Here is a 13,702-nt window from a genome sequence, read left to right on the forward strand (position 1 = left end):
GAACTAAGGAACTAAGAGGTTTGCCCAAGAAACTTGTTCTGCACGAGCGCCAGCCAAGGCATTGCCCTATACACATACAGCACAGCAATGAGCTCTACACATACAGCACAGCAATGAAGTCATAAAATGAACTAGGATCACACTAATCCAGCAATCAAGCGGCGGCCATATTGAGTGGGGCACGTGAGATTAATAACGTGCTGGATGAGTGTGATCCTAGTTCATTTTATGACTTCATTGCTGTGCTGTATGTGTATAGGTCATTGCTGTGCTGTATGTGTATAGGTCATTGCTGTGCTGTATGTGTATAGGTCATTGATGTGCTGTATGTGTATAGGCCAATTAAGTTGGATCTGTATGTGCGTTATAATTAATCAAAATTAATCAATTAAATTTTTTTTCGATTAATCAAACACGAAAATTTTAATCAGTAACAGCCCTAATTTCTGCACATCAATAACAGATCTTCCCTGACCCCCCACTCATAGCTCTGTGTAGATCTGATGACACAATCTGTGTACAATCTCCTTTACATTTACAGTTATGTAGTGGGAGGACCTGTCCAAAGACTCTATTGAGTTTATGCCGGGACCCGACACTGTATAGTTGTTGGTAGAACTGGATTGGCCAACTCTATGGTCATGTACACGTAGCTGGAGGTCTGGTGTTGATGGTCACAGAAGGAAAACTCGATCTCTTCCCATACCAGCCACGAGGAGCCCATCCTCCAATCACCGCCACACCTGAATATTGCTGCTTATCATCTACATTTTGGGGATTTTTTAGACTTTCGGAGCTGACTTTGGCTGCATCTCGTGTTTCAGATATACGTATGTGTGCAAGTTGGCTGTAAGGACTTTTTATCTGACATCTTTCTCGGGGGGATTGTAAATTCTGTAACACGGGAAGTCATTCTGGAAAAGTCGTTTTATTAGTGACCGCCACCGGAAAATCCAACTTCCTGATCATTTCCTGAACTGTCTGCTTTATAGGAATCCCGAGAAGTGGGCGGAGTTTATGTAGTGCCGCGGTACATGGACTCCGGAGGAGACATTGTGCACACTGTCCTGGATTAGCGGGGACATTCCCACTTCTTGGCACTCAGTCCCGATGACGCCGCGTCCCCGGTGATGTTCCGGGATCACGGGGGTCATCGTTATTTGATTTATCCCGCACGTGTAATTACTCAATAAGACATTTATTATGGTGATTGTGGGCAGTGAGTGGGTTGTCTCCACATAATTGGAGGTTGGGCCTGGGTGGGACACTCCAGTAAGTGGGCGGGGTTTTGGTCTGGAATAATCGCGTACAGGAAAGGGGTTTGGGAAGATCTGTCCGGTAATTGGGCATGCTCATGTCAGACTGGAGCGGTGTTATATGTGCCCTGGTAACCCGGGGCTGAAAGTCGCTGAGTATGAATTTAGAATTTATATGTACAGAGATATAAGGAGAGTTCCCTTTCTGCGTATCTACTTTGCTCCTCCCCCTCCAGAGCAGTGACTCCGCCCCCTCATGCCTGCTCTGTGTACATGGCTCTGTGCAGAGTCCTCTGATCTCTCCTTACCTGGACAGGTGACCTCGGCTCTGCTCATCTCCAACCGGCTGACCCGATTCTCCACAGAACAGGTGATGTTCCAGGGCCCCGGTGACCCCACAATGGCTGTAATGTGATTGGATGAAGCAGAATAACTCCCCGGGGATCCTCCAATCACAGATACACGGATATCCGGCTTAGTTCCTTCCTCCACCCTGCAGGAGATCTCAGCGCTGCCATTCCGGAGACATGAGACATTCAGGACCGGAACCGATACTGGAACTGAGAGAGGCAATCATTTCCATTGATAAGGTCCAATATACACACACAGCATGTTCCCACCTCCATCCCGACCTATACACAGGTGTGCTGACATCTTCCTGGACTCTGTGTGTGTGCACGTCCCCACCACAAACACAATGACCCGCACTAACATCAAATCTATATTCCTCAGTCATGTGACGGCCCATACACTCTGGCCAAGAGCTGGAGAGAGGGAACGTAAAAAGGAGGGGCCACCCACAGCGACCAATCAGAATTATCTTCTTATTCTCCTGAGGAGGTGACACCTGATTGGTTGCCGTTGGCAGAAACTTCACTCTGGAGTTCTGAAGAATCGGCTTCATCCCAGTAAACTGAACTCTAACTTACAGCGGAGAGTCGGCTCCGTCCGGGTCAGGGGGGCAGCCTGGGGGGTCGGAGCCCCAACTGGGGTCAGTGGAATCCCCCCCGAGGTCTCCGGATTGCTGCATTGTCAGTGTGTGTATTGGGGATCTGTCCCACTGCCATCAATGGTCAGATCTGAGACTCGGGGGCCCCGAGCAGAAGACACAGCACAGTTCAGGTCACAGGAACGTCAGGAGGGCTGAGCACTGCGTATGTGAATACACCGGGAATGGTGGGGATGGGGCAGTGAGCAGAGGACATTGTACATACGTGTCTCCCAGCTCTTCTACTATATCATGTATATAAAGACACGGAGCGGCGAGGACACTGCTAGGACTGGAGGGGAGGACTGGACGGGACTTACCTTCTACATGGACGGTGTAATCATCTGTCTGTATGTAGCTTCCTGTAGAGTTGTGTATTACCACTCTGTATACCCCGTCATTGTCCCGAGTCACACCGTCTATTATCAGACTTCCATTCTCTGATGTCCTGGTATTGGGGAAGATTGGGGGAGTTGTAGTCACGTTACACCCCCTGTGTCTGGCTAGTCTGGTCTCGTTGTATCTGGAGGGATCTTTATATGTCCATTCATACTGGTCACAGCTCCGTCCATCTGTATGGCTGAGGGTGAGATGGCGTCTGATGGGGAGGAGAAGGTCAGATCCCGGCCGGGTGAATATTTCCTCCTGAACACCGGAGACATTTCCTGTACAGACAGAATACAGATCACAGTCAGGTCGCAGGGCCGTGTACACTCCAATGATAAGAAGAAAAGAGTTACAAAGTAACAGTAAAGATTAGGAGAGGAGATGAGCGCGGCCCGTGGAGGTCTGACATTGGATGGTCATCATTAGGCCTCCCTCACACCAGGCACAGTGCGTTCCGGCCCGATTCTGCCCAGAACGCACTGCAACCGGCTCACTATGTTGTGGGGCAGGAGGGGGCATGGCTGTCCATTGAAGTGAATGGCACCGCAGCCAGGCCCTCCGGCCGCAATGCGGACGGCCGCACGGGAACGCAATGCACATTATGCCTGCGGTCCGGTCTGAACAAAATAGTGTTTGCAGCATTTTGTTTGGACCGGACCGCAGGCATAATGAATAACCGAGCTGAAGTGAAGTGAGCCAAAGCCTCTCCAGCTAATCACTGCACCTCTATTCTCCAAGGGGCCAAACAGCAGAGAGTGAATTGCCAAACAGTCGGCTCAGCATTCAGTTTGGTCATTTTGTTCACTACCTCAGAATGAAACTGTTATTCTAATCCCCCCCCCAAAAAAATAAAACAACATGGTGTCCCCTTCCCAAATCATACCAGACCCTTAGAAAAAAACACACCAAAGCTTAGAAAGACTTTCTTTAATTGAACAAAAAACAAATCTTGAGTTTTTGACAATTCCTTTATTTAAAATAAATTTCACAAAATGTTCCCACAAACTCTTCCCAGCGTCGGCCGACAAATAAAAAACCCCAAAACTCCACGATGCAATCTTTACATCGGACAGTAGGCAGAAATAAACAAATAAAAAAATGACACAAAATACCGCAGTACGCTTCATCACTAAGGATGGGCTGCATGTTCTAGCGTTCGCCGAACGCCGAACATTATGGGATGTCCGCGGTCTGTTCGACCCCGGCACATCCCACAATGCAACACACCATTCAATAGTAGCCACAGAGCCATTGAATCTATCTGAAAGAAAAACTGGCACCTACAGTGTGACCCGAAATTAGGCCCATCTCTACCACCCAAACCAACCATAGTGTTTAAAAAGGCGAAAAGCATCAAAAACATCATAGCACCCAGCAAGCTGCCCCCCCACCTCAGCAAAACCAACCCGTACCTTCCTTTTTGACAACAGAGTAGGAGTGTATCAGTGTAAGAAGAAGCTATGCCTTACTTGCCAATTCATAAGACATGGCCAAAAAACTATCAAGGATAGCACGGGCAACACTTACCCCATCCATCAATTCACTACCTGTGGACACGATCACGTGGTATATGGCCTAAGATGCCCCTGTAACCTCCTCTACATAGGACGCACGATACGACCACTGTCACAGACTTACCCGGAGTGTCCCCGCGCTCCAGCGAAGGGTCGTCTCGTGCGTGACGTCACGGCGGCTCCTCCCACGGGGCGCGGCTACCAGGGTAAAGGGTCAGCTGGTTCGTCGCTCGGCGTTCTCTCGTTGTGGAGAGTCGAGTGACGAACAGAGAACCCACATGCTGCCCTTGGATAGTCAACGCAGATCACTGCCCAGAACCACTAACTGGCGAACCGAGACTGCTACCCCGCTGTGAGCCCAGAACTATTCAGATCACACAACCGCAAGTATTCTGGAAGTCATTGCAAATCTTGCTGAACCTGCTACTTGTTTTAGTGCTTGCTTGCATGCTGCTTATGTGTTGCTCTCTCACACGCACACCCACTAAGCCTTCCCAGCTGATCCGGATTGCATCTCCTTCAGTTAGCTATACCTACTAAGGGTGCCCACACACCTTACGATTATCGTACGATAATGGGGGAAATCCCGCGATCGTACGATGATCGTAAGGTGCGTGGAAGCCGTGCGACCTCTACTACTGTACGGTCGCACGACTTTAAACTTACGGACATGTTCGAAAACCCACCGAGCGTCGTACGATGTTCGGCGGGTTTGTGGCATGTCCGTACGATAACAGCCGCACGGGCCGGTGTGCGCAAGCGCACACTGCCCGTTCGGCATTGCGGTCATCGGAAGCCCGCCCCTCAGGGGGCGTGGCTTGCGATCATCGCAAGTACGATCAGCCTATGCAAGATAGGCAGATCGTACGTTTTTTTAAGTACCTTACAACCATCGCAAGACAGAAGTCTTGCGATGGTTGTAAGGTGTGTGCCCAGCCTAAGAGACGTAGGGCAGATACATTCTCTAAGACAGCCATATTAACCCATGAAGGGTTGTGATAGTGCTAAAGTTCTGTTGTCTGCTGATAAGTCTGTTATTGGAGAGTATTTGAGCTATCCACAAATTGCTTACATGCTTGCTACCTGCGGATAAAACTGCTAACCTGGCACGCACCTCCCCATTGGCTCTGCCTACATATCCGATACATGCATCTGCTTTGATTACTAGAGATTAACCCTTATCTACTCTTACTGCTTGCCTCCCCATTTGATACTCCGCACGCTGGTACCGCACATGTACAGCTTGCCGCATATGAGTGTGGGGTAAGGGGTACTACCCTTATATCATCTTAGCCTAATCCTCACTCCAGTGTAACAGGAAGTATATGATGAGTGCGGTCTCCCTCTAGCAGTTAATGTCATTGGGAGTCGCTCACTGACCTTCCTCATCCAACAAAACCCCCATCGGTTCCGCAGCTGTGATCCAGTTAGACACTTATCACTGGTCCAGCCTTGACAACCACTCCGCAAACGCATAGGAGAACATAGAAGGTTCATTGAGAAGGGTGACATTGATCACAGTGTCCACAGACACTTCCTCCACAAACACAATAAAAATATTACAAAACTCCAGGTCTTTATCATTGAACAGATCCCCAATAACTTATCCCCACCTGAAAGATTCCACCAGCTCTGCAGACAGGAAACATACTGGATCTACAAGTTGAACACATTATCCCCTTATGGTCTCAACAAAGAAATAGATATCAACACGGTCATTTGAAAAATATTCTTTTATTTAGCAACTATACATCCCAAAAAAATTGGTTTTATTCATAGAATCTGGTCTGTATCTCCTTAACCAAACACTTCATATTCACCCTCAGTATACACACCAGGGCTTTGGGTCCGCCTATATGCCCGCCCCCCGCCTCCCCATAGGCTGTTTTTTCCTGTCTGATTCACGCCCATTGATGAATCCTCCCCTTTCGTCCTTTTAAAAATTTTCCCCGCCATTTCTTTCTCCTCCCTGGCTTGAAAAAGAAGTGTCATACTTCGAAACGCGTAGCCTCGTTCTATACACACCCAGCCTCCACCCGACTCGTGCCCGTGTGTTCCGCCAGCACCGGGTACGTACCGAGTGCCCCACTCCAGCCTGCAACCACTGCCCGGCACCCGGATCACTGCCGCAGCATCGCGGTATTACAAGCCGCCTGTGTCTGGCCCCCCCGTTCTGCTCGCACTCAGCCTTTACCCGACTTGTGCCCGTGTGTTCCGCCAGCACCGGGTACATTTATGTTTTCTGGGACAACTTGGAAAAATTGGATCAACCACTGAAGGTCGGGAATTACAACTGGCCCCTATTTTTCCAACCTGCCTCCCCCCAAAAAAATCGCCCTGTTTTTCACTTGGTTTGCAGCGATTCTCCCATATTATCTGTTAGAAATAAACAAAGCCTGCTATTGGCTATTTCAAATTGAAAAAGCCAATAGCAGGCTGGGTAATGCTCCGCCCCCTGCCTGATGTCAGTCACAGAGGAGTGGAGATGAGAGTAAAAGTTTTCTTTAAGGTCCGCTCCTCTGTGATTGGCATCAGGCTGTGGGCGAAGCATTAGGCAGCCTGCTATTGGCTATTACAATTTTAAATAGCCAATAGCAGGCTTTGTTTATTTCTGCCTACTGCCCGATGTAAATATGGCATCCGGGAGGCTTTTTTTCCATTTGTCGGCCGACGCTGGAATGGCTTCACGGGTTTAATTTTTTTTTTTAAATAAAGGAATTGTCAAAAATTTGTGTTGTGTTTTTTGTTCAATTAAATAATTTTTTTTCTAAGGTTTGGTGTGTTTTATATACATTTTATTGAATGAGTAGAGCTACAAGTCCCCCCTAATCATTCACTAATGGGGGGGCGGCATCTGGATGCCCCCTTTATGAAAGAGGTTACCCAGATGCAGATGAGCCCCCCTGCCCACAACCACCAGATGTGTGGGGAAGAGGCCATTGTCCCCATCAGCACGGGGACAAGGTGCTTCTTAAGGGGATTCTCTGTGGAAAGGCGCACTCCCTATGTGGCCTAGAAGGGGACCCGAAGCAAAAAAAAAGGGGGATCCCCTTTTAAATTCATAGCAGGTGCATTTGGAAAGCAGCAGCCTGGCAGGCTAGGAGGGCTGGAGATGAGCGTTTCCCCCTCCTAAACCATTCCAGGCTACATGCCCTCAGCATGGATGGTGCCTTAGCAGGAGGGACTCCTCTGGCAAAGCACCTTGTCCTCATATTGATGGGTCTGTGGGGGGGGGGGCTAATAGGAATCTGGAAGCTTCCTTTAAGAATAAACAAGGCCCCCCGATGAGGCTTATCCCTCACGTCACTGAGTAAGGGGTACATGCTACCCATTCATAAAGAAACATGTAAAGTGTAAATAAACACACTGACACTTTTTGACGAGTCCTTTATTAAAAAAAAAAAAAAAAATCCCCAAAATGTCCCATGCTGCCACCTGGCTACGATAAGGGGGTTTCCATAGCCAGCCGGCAGCATGGGACATTTTGGGGAATTTTTTATGTTTAATAATGGACTTGTGGGGGGCACAGGCTGCTGTCAGTCACAATGGAGGAGGGGCTTATGGGGAACTAGCATGTCACAGTTTCTCGTCAGTCCCTGCCCACTCTTAGCTAAATGTAAACAAAGAAGTGGGTATTCCCGGTGACATCATTGACTATTTTTGGATATGCCCATTTTCGGTCAATGGCATCACCGTCTACACCCCGCCCCTTTGTTTACATTAGGCAGTAGTGACTTTCATTCAGCTCGAGTCTCCTGTTAGGTGTGGACGTGTCGCTCAGTCGGCAGGTTTTTTCCTTCATTGGTGGGCAGGTGATTGGCCGGGATCTGCATCACTTCACGCTCTGATTCATCATGGATGTGCACCATGGGACATTTTTGGGGACTTTCTATTTATAATAAAGGAATTGTCATAAATTGCCCGTGTGTTTATTTACACTTTACATTTTTGTGTGACTGAGTAGGATTACTATGTGCATTGTACCCCTTACTTAGGGGGGCTTCCAGATCCTGATTAGCCTCCCACTTGCAGACCCATCAACATTGGGCCAAGCTGCATTGTTAGGGGGGTTCCCCATGGTAAGGGCATGTGGTCTGGTATCATTCAGGAAGGGGACACACACTCATCTCCACCCCTTTCCTGGCCTGCCCCCCTTAACATCTATAACAGAAACTCATCTAGTATAAGGGTCGGCTATAGAGGGAGGGAATCCCCAGCCGTTGTGTTTACACAGAGAAGGAAGCGGCCGGGAGTCATTTGATGGGAATTTACATGGTATTGTCTTCTCTGTAGAGGTCAGTGTTGCTGTAGTAGGTTGTATACATCACACAGATGTCCCCTTCACAGGAAGGTTCAGGACACCCCCTCCCCCCAAACATGTTATTTAAAGGCAAAGGACACTTTGAAGTACTGCCCGTCCAGCATCTACTTTTATTATTTATCCCTTACCTATCAGCCTAGAAAATAGAGAGAATTCATTTTCAGGATTCAACCTCGCATGAACTGTAAGGGCCCGTTCATACCGTACAGTGTCTAGTGCTTCCAGCACTGTTTCCACTGCATTGAATAAAGCCTCCTGCGTTCTGGGGCGGGAGGGGGGTCTGTTGTGCCATTCATGCTAATGGCAACGCAGACAAGACAAGTACGATACTTGTCAAAATGCCCTGTTTTTACAGGTGTTGGGGGTCGGGATCGTGATCGGGGGGGGGCGCAAAAATTCCCCTTGCCCACCTTGAGTAGAATCCTAGCACCGGCTCTGATTACACCTCTTGTCACTGTTTTTGATTACTATATCAGGCGTTGTTTTTAAGTTCTTTTAGGGCCTTTGTTTCTGATTTAGTTAGGTCGTCTTCCCCCCTTATTGACCAATCAACCGATTTCAGGTCATTCTGGACTAGTTCTCTAAATAGGGCCACATACTGTATCTATTGTTTAAGATATTCGGCATTGTTTTACATCTCTTTCTAAGGGGTGTTGTCCTTTTTTCATCTATCTCATCTAGTTCCTGAGAATCTCGGTTTTCCTCTAGGAGATCTTCCCGATCCCTCAGCACCTGTGCCTCAAGTGCTTCTTCATTTTTATTATTTTTTAGTGCAGTATTATCTCTTTTATTTGCATGCATATATCTAAGGTACACTCTCCTTAAGAAAAGGTGTAAATCGAAGCATATACTACATCTGAACTTAGAAGCTGCCATAAGCCTTGACGGATGGGCTTTAATCTTAAGGGGCTTAGACTGTCCTACACAACGATTGCCGTATTCACGGTCAGTTCTAAATTTTCTGCATTGTTTTTAATTGGTCGATAATGTAATACTCGCCTCGGGCGAGGGTCTATTCCCTCCGTGGATCACAACTGCGGATGGAAAGAGGTTAGTAGGAACGGGTATCAGATTAGCAGCTCCTCCCTGAATTGCCCAGTGTTGTAGGTTAGGCGGTTTAGGAGGCTGCAACACATCACACCCCGTTTATACAGCCCTACAGCAAGGAACAGTAACGAACTGATTATGATTATACCCAGCAGGGTATTTAAGAGTATTGATTCCAGTATGTTTATAGCAGGCAACAGTATTGTACTGGTTAAGATTCTACACAGCAGGTAAGTGTAGCACTGGTTAAAGTATGTATCAGCAGGTAATAGTAGTAGGGATGAGCCGAACACCCCCCTGTTCGGTTCGTATTCGAACATTCGAATGGCCGAAATGTTCGAATACGAAAATCGAACTCAATGCAAGTGTATGGGGGTCGAATGCTCGACCCCCATACAGTTGCCGGTACATGTAATAAATACAGTACCTCCTTACCTCCGCTGCTGTCCCGGCCTCCGGTCCCCTGGTCCGTCCAAAGGACAGAGAGCACCAGCAGACGTCACCGCCATCCGACGGCGAGCTGGGGTTTTGCTGAGCCGCGGCGCGCCTGCGCAGGACCGCGACGGCCACCCACACCAGGTCCCTGCAGGGTCCGTCTATTGCAGATAAGCAGAGATTGGCCATGTCTGTTGTTTAATTTTACACTAATAAATCCTTTTTCTAAGAATAATTCAAACTTTTGGTCTGTCCCGATCTTTAAATGAACCCTTGGACCCCCTGTACTCTATAGGTGGCCCGACCACTTTTTGTTTGATTTATGCTCTATATCGGTTATTGATCTGGTAAGACGGACCTATTCCAAAGGCTAAACTACTTAGAGCTACTGTATCTCCAGAAGTAAAACAATCCCAATTCTTGTTCTATGTATTCTATAATATGTCCCGTTTATAACGACGCGTTACATCTCTGATACAAAGCGCGGCAAATATATTTACAAGTCACACGGAGGAGTTTATTCCAGTTTTCACATTTCCTGTGATGTCATTATACAATCACCGTACAAGAACACGCGATGGAAGATACAATAATAGAAACATTGCTGCATTATGTCTCTGATATGTTCTCTGTCTAATCATCATATCATCACCTCTGTATAATGTTCTTACATACCTCCGCCCAGACAGACAAGAGCCCACAGGAGGAGGAGGACACGGAGGGGACACATTGCTGCAGTCGGGGGGTCCGGTCTATGAGGGGGAAGAATGAGACGTTCAGAGAACTCACACAGGAAGAAGTTTGTGCAATGAAATGTTTCTTCTTCCTCTTCTCACATATAATCTATTTATGTCGTAGAGTCACAACCACCAAGAAGAATATTTCAGTGTTTGTTGGATGGCAAAGAGTTATATTCAATGACTTTTTCTCTCTTCCTCTATGGTGAGATCTCTGTGCTGAGTTCCCGGGTCTGTACACCTGCTGTGCCCATTATGAGGGGCCCCCACCATCCCTGTGCTGAGTTCCCGGGTCTGTACACCCGCTGTGCCCATTATGAGGGGCTCCCACCATCCCTGTGCTGAGTTCCCGGGTCTGTACACCCGCTGTGCCCATTATGAGGGGCCCCCACCATCCCTGTGCTGAGTTCCCGGGTCTGTACACCCGCTGTGCCCATTATGAGGGGCCCCCACCATCCCTGTGCTGAGTTCCCGGGTCTGTACACCCGCTGTGCCCATTATGAGGGGCCCCCACCATCCCTGTGCTGAGTTCCCAGGTCTGCACACCCCCAGTTGACATTATGAGGGGCCCCCACCATCTCTGTTGGGTTTTGTATGTATTTTATATGATGATTGCTTCCACAAGCAGGAGATGTATCACTTGTATGTGTATGGTTTGTTATGTTCCATTGTCCACCCGCCTTAGCTTTCTCACATGGCTCCTTACCTCAGCCTTACCATCCTGTGCATAGTGACAGAACATGTTACATACCAGTGTAGCACCTTGCTAAAAAGAGTGCTAAGATATATCCATAGTCTATGTTCAGTTCAACTGTGGCAGAGCAATCTGTGGAGCTGTGTCTGCCTGTGGGTGAGTGTGGTACCACACAGAGCGGAGCAGCCAATGAGGATTGCTTTGGGCATTTATGTCTCCCACCCAATCACTGTAGGACAGTAACAGTGATGCATGCTGGGAGAAGATATAAATGCTGAGTGTGGCTGATGAAACGATCTCTTCCCTCCCCCAGGGGCCCTCCTGGGGGCATGATGCCTGCTGCTGAAGAGACAGAATGGACTAGGCCCAAGCCTGGGGCTTAGGCCTGGACACTGGGGCCTGAGCCTGGAGGCCCAGTGGTCAGCCACTCGTGTCTGAAGTTGAGTCTGAACAAGACCCTTGACAGTGCTGCTTGCCAGAAGTCCTCCACACAGATTGCCGGTACGGCTTAAAGGTCCAAGTCTGTGGTGGCAGCAGTTACTTTGCTCTATTTCAAGTACAAGGAGTCTATAGGGTTGCAACCAAAATTAAGATTGGGGCTGCTGGCCCCCCACTAAAAACAGTCTCAACTGTGATATTTACATAAGAATGGGCGGTGCTAGTTACATATGAATAAGCCACGACTCATTCTCCCCAAAAAAATGTCCGCTCGTGGCTAGAGTGTTCGGGTTTCAGGCCATGGAAGACCTGATCATTCAGCGGCTCCTTCGGGGGTGAGCGCTACACAAGAAAACCAGAACAACATCCTCTGTGTGCTCCTCTCTGGAACAAACTGCATTGAATTGTGTCTTCTTGGTGAGATGCCTGTGGGCCTTGGCATGCCATATTCTCCGTACAGACCGGGTCTCAGGAGGTATGTTTGTTGCAGAAAGTGACATTTAAGACACAACAGTAAAATGTGGTCACCCTATAACCACCCGGCGGCAATGGCATATACAGGATATGGCACATGCCCTGAACACCTCATGAAGGGAAGGCGCTGCTCCATTGCTCAGAGAAGGAGTTGGCAGACTGCCGCTGTCATCATACAATCCCCTGCAGCTAGCAGTTGGTTTTTAGGCTCACCCGGCATCCTTGCAACCAACCACTAGCAGCGGGAGGGTCGGGTGACGACAGCAGGTTGAATGATGAATTATGTTGAATGATTCGATGATGATTGCTTCCACAAGCAGCAGATTTATCACTTGTATGTGTATGTTTTGTTATATTGCATCCCCCACCTCAACTACATCAGAGACAGCGGAACGTCATGGTCAACAGTGATTGGGTGGGATGAGGAAAAGGGGATGGGGGATGGGAGATAATGCCAATGCATACAAAGGCAATACGTAGGGTGAGATACGTAGGCTGGCATTAGACCGCCAGGCCATGGGCCGCAACCCAGAGGCCCCCAAATCTTATCAATTTTGGCAGAGCAGTTACAACCCATATAGGTAAGTTTATACAAGGCCTCATTTATGTCAGCCTTCAACATAGCAATTGTAATTTCCATCTGAATAATATAACTCACCCGGCATAATATAGAGAATAAAAGATGAACAATTTTTGATGGGAAGTGGCATGGAGTAGATACGTCAATCCCGGGAGTGTAAGACTGGCCTCCATTGACAATGATAAAACACATTAAGAGTATCTACTACGTCAGACCAAAATATTTGTATCCGAGGGAAAGCCAACACCATATGAATGAAAGACCCCAATGAGGCACGACATGTGGTACAGGGGGCATCAAGAGTTGTATATATATAGTATTAAGTCTTAGGAGGGGTGTAATATACTGGATGTAAACAAATCAATTCAATATACCTGTCCATGGCTGAAATCATAAGGGGGTATATATTGTCGGACACCATCATCCCAATCATCCTCCACTAGGTCAGTAATGTCTTGTTGCCACTTAACAAAAAGACTAGAGCCACCCCAGAGGTGGCAACACAGGACGATCGAAGATAAACGGAGGAGAGAATCTACCCAATCCCAGAAGGAGGAGGACACGGAGGGGACACATTGCTGCAGTCGGGGGGTCCGGTCTATGAGGGGGAAGAATGAGACGTTCAGAGAACTCAGACAGGAAGAAGATTGTGCAATGAAATGTTTCTCCTTCCCCTTCTCACATATAATCTATTTAGGTCGTAGAGTCACAACCACCAAGATTAATATTTCTTTTTTATTTCACATATTTGTTATTAGAAGAAGAAGATATAACAGACACTTAGACAATAACACTGAGATCAATAATACGGGAAACACCCCCCCCCCCCCA

At 47.9% G+C, this 13,702-nt stretch overlaps 1 protein-coding gene across 1 annotated transcript in view; it reads right to left on the reverse strand.

Moving 5' to 3' along the window:
* LOC108803522 overlaps positions 1-10,715 on the reverse strand; it is a 16,203-nt gene extending 5,488 nt beyond the window's left edge. Inside the window, exons 1-3 of the mRNA XM_018575358.1 lie at positions 10,624-10,715; positions 2,565-2,909; positions 1,565-1,816 (exon numbers count right to left, since the gene is read on the reverse strand). Coding sequence (XP_018430860.1) covers positions 1,565-1,816; positions 2,565-2,909; positions 10,624-10,678 — 652 coding nt within the window. The 5' untranslated portion in view covers positions 10,679-10,715. The remainder of the gene's footprint in view (positions 1-1,564; positions 1,817-2,564; positions 2,910-10,623) is intronic.
* Between the last annotated feature and the right edge of the window lie 2,987 nt (positions 10,716-13,702).

This window comes from Nanorana parkeri, unplaced genomic scaffold, assembly GCF_000935625.1.
Source record: "Nanorana parkeri isolate BGI_ZX_2015 unplaced genomic scaffold, ASM93562v1 scaffold3825, whole genome shotgun sequence".
NCBI lineage: Eukaryota > Metazoa > Chordata > Amphibia > Anura > Dicroglossidae > Nanorana > Nanorana parkeri.